The 8,337-nt window shown below is 38.4% G+C and overlaps 1 protein-coding gene across 1 annotated transcript; it reads right to left on the reverse strand.

The window, feature by feature from the left end:
• Positions 1-5,382: 5,382 nt before the first annotated feature.
• Positions 5,383-7,460, reverse strand: LOC103494283 (F-box protein PP2-B10-like). The gene is made up of 3 exons (XM_008455405.3): positions 7,100-7,460; positions 6,045-6,163; positions 5,383-5,952 (listed from the first exon to the last, which is right to left on the reverse strand). The coding sequence occupies exons 1-3, from the start codon at positions 7,403-7,405 to the stop codon at positions 5,469-5,471; spliced, it is 909 nt and encodes a 302-aa protein (XP_008453627.1). The 5' UTR covers positions 7,406-7,460; the 3' UTR covers positions 5,383-5,468.
• Positions 7,461-8,337: the final 877 nt, after the last annotated feature.

Raw genomic sequence — 8,337 nt, forward strand, 5'->3', positions numbered from 1 at the left:
ATTAAAAGATAATAAACCTGAAAAGTGTTTTAGACTTATTCTTAAATATAATATTATCATTAAGGTGGTCCAATTGCATTATCTATTATTTATCCATTTTGGGCTTATTATTTTATTAGGCCGATTAGGTTAAAAGATAATGTCATAATTGAACATCATGAAGATGGGTGGTGTCTATAAATAGAACCTTAAGGATTGGTCCTCTTACTACCTCATTAACTATTTTATTCTTCCCATCAAGAAACCTAAATTAAGTCTTAAGGGAAGGCAAGTGAGAGAAACACAATTTCTCAAGAAGATTATTTATGGATCAAGATATCTTGTTCTTCAACTAAATTCAATTTGTAAAATTATCTAGTTCAAAGATATTGGCAATTATTGTTATATACAATGTTAGGATTTTATTGTATAATTATGAAACTAAAGTTTACATGTGGTATCAGAGCCTTGATTGAGAACTTGTAATTTTACATGGATGATTAATGATTTGTTTTAATGTTTCCGCTGCATGTTTTTCTTTTAAATTTAAATTAAGATTCTTCGATTATTGATTATCATTTGAATTAAAGATTCTTTGATTAAAGATTAAGAATTTGAAATTTTGATTTTACGGAAAGCCGGAAGAAGAAAAGAAAATTATAGAAGTTTTTAAATTCACCCACCGCCGGCCACCATTTTTCTTCAAGGGGTTAATTCACCCACTGCCGGCCACCGTTTTTCTTCAAGGGGTTTGATACCTGCCTAGTGTCAAGGGCATACTTGTGCAAGGTATTATTTACCTATTGTCGTATGCCCGAATACCCCTAAATCGCTTTATCTTTATATCTTGAAAGTTCTTTCTTTTTTGTGTCACCGAGCCATAGTGTAACATTTCGGCTTTTTCATATGCAAGCCTGCCAAGGCCAAAAATCTCAATATGTACTATAGGGAGTACATGAGTAGTCCGACCCCCGCCCAAGCCTTGTCGCACTCTTTGCAAGCTAAGCTATTTTCTTTGTAATTGACAGTCTTTAATGCTTCATTTTATGATGTTTTCAATTATTTACTTTCTCACTCCCGTTTTATAAAAATATTTTCTCGAGAACGTGGAGGGAGGCTACATCATACCGCGAGTTTGTCCGCGGGTTTCGAATATTGAACGGCTGACTTGTTGACTGAGTAGAACAAGTGTCGCACAATCGTGTTTGAAAGTTATGATTGTGACAAGTGGTATCAGAGCCAAATCGACCAATTGACAGTAAGATCGAAGTATGTCGTCAGCGAATCCATCGGGCAAGACCCAGAAAGACCGACTGGTAGAGCTAGAAGAGCAAATGCTCCACCTAGTCGAAGTTCCCGACTCCATCCGCTACTTGGAGTCTCGTCTCGAAGAAATTTTCGATGAAACTGATACAATTGATGCGGTAACTGGTCGTGTCGAAGGATTACCCATACAAGAGTTGTTGGCAAGAGTCGACACTCTAGAAGCAAATGTTGGAAGGACTGTTAACTATGAATATGGGGACAGTTCATTGGGCTTTGTTGCCCACATGGAAGGACGTGTCAACGAGCTAGACGGCTCTCAGAAGACACTCTTAGAGATGATAAACGGCATGTCAGAGGATTTTCGAGCTACCCTCGATGCCGTTAGGAATGAAATCGCAGATGTGAACACAAGACTGAGTCTCACAATGCAAGCAATGACAAACCACGTTTCGGTTGGAGGAGTAGTTCCCGTTACTAAGGTGAAGGTTCCGAAACCCAAGCCCTTCTGTGGGGTGAGGGATGCAAAGGCTTTAGAGAACTTCATATTTGACCTCGAACAGTAATTCAAGGCCACAAACATAGTCATCGAAGAAGCCAAAGTGACATTGGCGACGATGTATTTGTGTGAAGATGTCAAGTTATGGTGGAGGTCCCGATACCTGGACATACAGGAAGGGCGTTGCACAATAAATACTTGGGATGTCTTGAAGAAAGAACTTCGCTCGCAATTCTTTCCCGAGAATGTGGAAATCCTAGCTCGGCAAAAATTGTGTGATCTGAAACACACTGGAAAAATTCGAGAGTACGTCAAACGGTTTGCGGCTTGATGTTAGACATCCGCGATATGTCAGAGAAAGACAAAGTTTTCTGTTTTGTCGAAGGGCTGAAACCGTGGGCCAAGACCAAGTTATATGAACAAAGGGTCCAAGACCTCACGTCAACGTATGCAGCAGCCGAACGATTGTTCGATCTGACCAGTGACTCTCAAGATGTGAGACGTCACCAAAGTTCCTCACCTAGAAGGAACAGGAATAGTCGCTCGAGTTCTCCCAAAGATGCCGAAGGAGGAAAAGATTCCGGTAGAGACTACAGACCTTACCAATTAAACACAGAGAACACTTGGCGAAGGTCGAATAATCAAAGCCCACCCAAGTGTCCCCTCAGTTGTTTCATATGCGAGGGGCCACATCTGGCAAAAGAATGTTCGAATAAAGTCGACATCCATGCGTTTCAGGCCTCATTAATCTCGGATTCAGACGATAAGTCGAATCAAGCTGAGGATGAAGTGGGTCATATAGAAGGAGGAGGGAAGACTCGAATATGGGCCATAAAATACTTGCCGTCTCTCCAGAAAAAGTCAGGGGAGAGAAACGTACCAATAAAAAGAAGCTTACTGTATGTTGACACCTGGATCAACCAAAAACAGACGAAGAGCATTATGGTTGATTCCGGTGCAACTCATAACTTTATAACAGAGGCAGAGGCCAGACGTCTAAGACTCCGTTGGGAGAAGGATTCAGGAAGAATGAAGGTCGTGAATTCTGTTGCCCTACCTGTCGTCGGACTAGTGAAACAAACGGTGATAAGGTTGGGAGGATGGAAAGGCCCTGTAGACTTTGTGGTTGTAAAGATGGATGACTTCGATGTAGTACTGGGCATGGAGTTCCTCCTTGAATATCAGGTCATACCAATGCCATCAGCCAAATGTTTGGTGATTACTGGATCTTTCCCCACCGTCGTACAAGCGAATATTCGTCAGCCTAAAGGGTTTAAAATGATATCGGCCATGCAACTAGACAAGAGTCTCGTCAGCCTAAAGTGGGTTGTCGAGAGAAGAAGACACTCAGTGGAGTGGGAACCTCGAGTGTCAGGCCGCCTTCAATGGTTTGAAGCAAGCCATGACCGAGGGGCCAAGTCTTGGGGTCGTCGATGCGACCAAGACTCCTAAAGTTGAAGCCGAGCAATTCAGCTGTGTGTTCGAAGAATATCTGCATCATTGTGTTGATGGCAGACAAAAGAATTGGGTTCAGCTGCTGAACGTAACCCAATTTGGTCGCGATGCTCAGACAGACTCGCTGATCAAAAGAAGTCCGTTTGAGATTAAAGGTAATAGGCATTATGTATTGTCGCCGCTCGCTGATGGCCCTTATGTAGGGGACCGCCCTCAAGTTTACGAAGTTGAAGAGGAATGTGAACAGATGGCCGACATCGTTCGAGTGTGCCTAGAAGAAGCTTCAAGGCCGATGGAGGAGAGGATAGATCAAAGCGATGCCCTCTTGAGTTCGAGTGGATGACCAAGCTTCCAATTAACGGTGCAATAACGCCGTACGATTATCTGTCAACCTGGACCTGGAGGAAGACAGAGAAGTCCAGGAAGTCCTTGCTGACAGAGTAAGGACTGGTAGAAGGCCCACGAGGGAGATACATAAATTTCTGGTAAATCGGAAAAAACCCCTCGTGGAGGTAACAAGCGGAGAACTTGTCGAAGGCCTTGAAGCGTGGACGCAGAAGACCGAAGAGCTCCAGCTTCGCCAGTTAACGAGGACGTCAACCGTTTAAGTGAGGGAGAATGTCAAGGGCATACTTGTCCAAGGTATTATTTACCTATGGCTGTATGCCTGAATACCCCTAAATCGCTTTATCTTTATGTCTTGAAAGTAGTCTAGGTTAATTCTTTCGTTTTCGTGTCGCCGAGCCACAGTGTGACATTTCGGGTTTTTCATATGCAAGCCTGCCAAGGCCAAAAATCTCAATATGTACTATAGGGGGTACATGAGTAGTCCGACCTCGCCCAAGCCTTGTCGCGCTCTTTGCAAGCTGAGCTATTTTCTTTGCAATTGACAGTCTTCAATGTTTTCTTTTATGATGTTTTCAACTATTTACTTTCTCTCTCCCGTTTTATAAAAATATTTTCTCGAGAACGTGGAGGGAGACTACATCATACCGCGAGTTTGTTCGCGGATTTCGAATATTGAACGGCTGACTTGTTGAGTAAGCAGAACAAGTGTCACACAATCGTGTTTGAAAGTTACGATTGTGACACCTAGCATACCCATAGCAAAACTGATGTCTGGTCTAGTGCAAGTCTGTGCATACAATAAGCTTCTAACAATAGATACATAAGGAATAGTTTCCATCTGATTTCGTTCCAATTCATTTTTTGGACATTGCATGAGACTAAATTTATCTCCCTTCTAAACTGGAACTACACTTGAAGAGCATTTGTCCATCTTAAATTTCTCTAAAACTTTATTAATATAGGCTTTTTGAGACAATTTTAACAATCCATGTGTTCGGTCACGGAATATTTCAATTCCAATCACATAGGATGTCTCACTCATATCTTTCATTTCAAAGTTTTTAGAAAGAAATTATTTGGTTTGACATAATAAACCAAAGTCATTTGTAGCAAGCAAGATGTCATCAACATATAGAACAAGAACTATAAACTTACCCCCACTGATCTTTAGGTATATACATCAATCAACGATGTTTTCTTTAAAATCAAAAGATGTGATAGATTTATTCTTAAATATAATATTATCCTTACGTATTGGTCCTCTCACTACCTCATTAACTATTTTATTCTTCCCATCAAGAAACCTAAATTAAGTCCGAAAGGAAAAACACAATTTCTCAAGAAGATTATTTATGGATAAGGTATGTTGTTCTTCAACTAAATTTAATTTGCAACTAAATTCAATGCGTAAAATTATCTAGTTTAAAGATCTTGACAATTATTATTATATACAATACTAAAATTTTATTATATAATTATGAAACTAAAGTTTACAAAAATCTAGGCAATATCTAACTGGGCCACCGCATGAAAAGTCTAGTAAACCATCGATGACTAGCAGTATCCAATGGAGTCGTCAATGACAAGATGTTGGCTATTACTCCCTTCGGTATGGAAGAGAACTCAACCATTTCTTTGCCCTCTGAAGACTACTCTGTTTTAGTTTTATTCATACACCGCTTCACATTGTTTTTGTAAATGTGAAGTTATTTTTAAATAACCCATTAAATTGAATTAATTAATCAATTTGTAAGTTTAATATATTACTTACAAACCTTTTCACTTATATATTGAGTTTATTACTTACAAACTTTTTCAAACTTTCAAAACTATATAAATGAAATTAAAATTCAGCTCAAATTTATTAAAACAAAATATTAGAGTCTTGTTTTAATTTCATGGCTGTAATATAGTCACCAGTACATCAAGGCCTGTGAGTTTTTTTAGGCCTAATCTCAATTCCCTCAACGACAAGGCCACCCTTGGAAGAAGAGCCCTTCACCTCCTTAAGAGCCATCTCAAGTTCATCGTCTACATCGTCACCACTTATAAACTCTCCCAACTCAATTTCAAACCAGCCATCATGTCTCTTATGTGGTCGATCTAACGCTGGCATGTGTTCAGACTGAGGCCTACGCTCCCAGGGTGCACGTCGCTGTCGCTGCCGCTGCCGCTGCTGAGGTTGGTCCAAATAAGGGTCTAAACAAACACTTTTTGGATGGTTTTCATGGCCAAGAATACCCACGGTTGCATCAGGAGGATCAATATTGAACCCATAGTAACTACTTTCCTCTATATTGAACACAAAGTAAACTGCATAAACTGTTTTAGGAGACAACATTCTGCAACTTAATCTTCCACGTATTTCAAGCCACCACACATAGATGAGCACAGCTACCTCTGCAAACCTGATTAAACACTCACATTAAGAAGGTAGAGAGATAATTGCGAGGGAAAAATAGATAGAAAAGAAAATTTGCTCAAATCTCAGACTTCGAACCTCGAATCAGGATGGTCTTCCCAGGTCCAATAGTCAGAGTTTTCACCCCAAGTAATCGAGAGATCCCTTGCTCCAAGCATTATGCATTTCTTACCAGTCCATTTTTCCAATGAAAAGCTCTACAACAGAAATTCAACCCACACGATTCCAGAAAAAAAAAAAAAGTGCATAAGAGTTCGTTGATAATTTACTCCAACAAAAGATATATATTAAAAACGGTGGCTTTTTCGTTCCTTTTAGTTCAGTAGTTGGGGTCTAGGGACTAAAAATATTGATCTACAGCTGAAATAAGCGTCAGCAGAGGCTTAGTTCACCCCCTCCTCCCTCCCTCCCCACTCCATCCCCCCTCCATAGCTATGTTCATAGTTCTAATATCTCTTAAACTCGATATAAAGAATAACAAAGAATGTAATAAAGCATAGAAACTTCCAAGAAACTTACAAATAACACTGTATATCTAATAAAATCTGAAAGATTAGAGTCCTTATTTCAGCTACCCAAATGTTTGACAAATCTTGAAAAGAAATTAAAATTTCAACAAAACAAAAGGGGATGCAGGACAATGATAAAAAAATTTAACCCAGAAAAAATGCTCAAAAGTTTCCAAGCACACACGAACAAGAATTTAAACAAAGGAAGTGAACCGTATTCAAGATTATTGCAAAAAATTTTGTTGGAATCCTAAGATTACTTCAAAATTAAACTTATAATGAAATTAAGTTTTGACGTTTTTGGCATTTGTTTGGATTGTATTTTAGATTCTAAAATTACGTGAAAGGGTATGAAATGGGGTTCTAAGTTTTTAGAGCGTTCTTAGAACCTGTTTGAATTAATGTATTTATATTATACAATTACATGTCAAGGTAGATGTAGAATCTACCAGAACGAATATCTTAGATACAAAGAATATAATGGGGCCTCCAAGGTCAATTTGTAAGCCAACATTACAAGAAAGGGACTTCCGGCAAGGGTGAGGCATTTATGTTAGCCGACCTCCGATCCAATGACTACGGCCACCTTCAATTTAAAGAAATTGGGAGAATCGGAAAGCTTACCTTGTTGCCGTCATCAATTAGCACTGGGAAGTAGCAAAGGGAGAAAAAGATATCCTTCTTCGGACTCGAAACTGGGTCAAATTTAAGTTTGTTAGGTTTAAGGCGAGAAATCAAAAGTTCCCAATCGGCGGGCAGGAATTCGTTCCAAACAACGTCTGACTGAGCCGCCGCATGGAAAGTCTTGGAAACCGCCGACAATACGCAGGCATCGGGTGGTGTCGTGAGGGACAAGATTTTAGCTACAACTCCTTCCGGTAAGGAAGAGAGATCAGAAAATGTTGCCTTGCCCTTCTCTTCTCCTTCCATGATTGATCAAAAGTATTGAATTTACTAATTTCTATTTTCAGGACAAAGGGATTGATATATATATGTGAGAAAGAGGATTATAGAGCCCCAAAATAACGGATTTTGTCCTTTCCTATTTTAAAAGCACTATGTAAATTACCATTTTAACCCAAGGATATGGTGATATTACATTCTTTTCTTAAATAAAATATAGATATGCATCTTTATGAAAATTAAAATCATTATCAACAAAATTACTAATTAAATTTTCAATCATATTCATAGCATCATCATTTTTGTGATTTTGTGAATAAGTCTTATCATGGCTAAGTAGAAGTTAAGAATGATCTGATCTCTATGTAATAAAATTCTATCATCGTACTTATCTAGAGAATTGACAATCAAATCAATTTTTTTTTTTATCAAAATACTTATGAACAAAATCATCATTAAATTCATCTAAATTCTCACAATCGAGTCGAAAGTTAAAATCAAAAGAGGGAGGAAGATTCTCATTTAACTTTTCATCAAATAGTTTGCCAGCATTCCAAGGATCATTTAACAAAAGCTCCTCATAGAAAGATTTTTCACGATCCAAGTCAACAATTTTTCTCATCACATCACAAGTATCATTGTCATTTCAATATTTTTTTCATCACATCACAAGTATCATTCTCATTTCAATATTTTTCTCATCATCAATTCATAAACAATTTAATAAAGTTTGTATCAACTATTTGACATTTATCTCAAAAAAGTTTATGTTTTTATCCATGCAAGTATTTTCGATTGATTCTAGGCTAGCTTTTGAAATTACTTCATCTAACTCATCATGCAATTCAAGTGCACACGTCTCAAAGATAGTTGATCATTACGAAATTTCATAGCTTATATTGAATGATACTACCATCTCCGTCGAATTCTACACTAAGTCAATCTTTGTCTGTATCAAT

The sequence above is a fragment of the Cucumis melo genome, chromosome 2 (assembly GCF_025177605.1).
Source record: "Cucumis melo cultivar AY chromosome 2, USDA_Cmelo_AY_1.0, whole genome shotgun sequence".
Lineage (NCBI taxonomy): Eukaryota > Viridiplantae > Streptophyta > Magnoliopsida > Cucurbitales > Cucurbitaceae > Cucumis > Cucumis melo.

What these genes read in the sequence shown, in the direction of transcription:
- LOC103494283 (XM_008455405.3), bottom strand. Translation starts at nt 7,405, where the DNA reads ATGGAAGGAGAAGAGAAGGGCAAGGCAACATTTTCTGATCTCTCTTCC. An exon ending in TAATTGATGACGGCAACAAG is followed by an intron (nt 6,164 to 7,099) that starts GTAAGCTTTCCG and finishes TTTCTGTTGTAG; the next exon opens with AGCTTTTCATTGGAAAAATG. An exon ending in GAAGACCATCCTGATTCGAG is followed by an intron (nt 5,953 to 6,044) that starts GTTCGAAGTCTG and finishes GTGTTTAATCAG; the next exon opens with GTTTGCAGAGGTAGCTGTGC.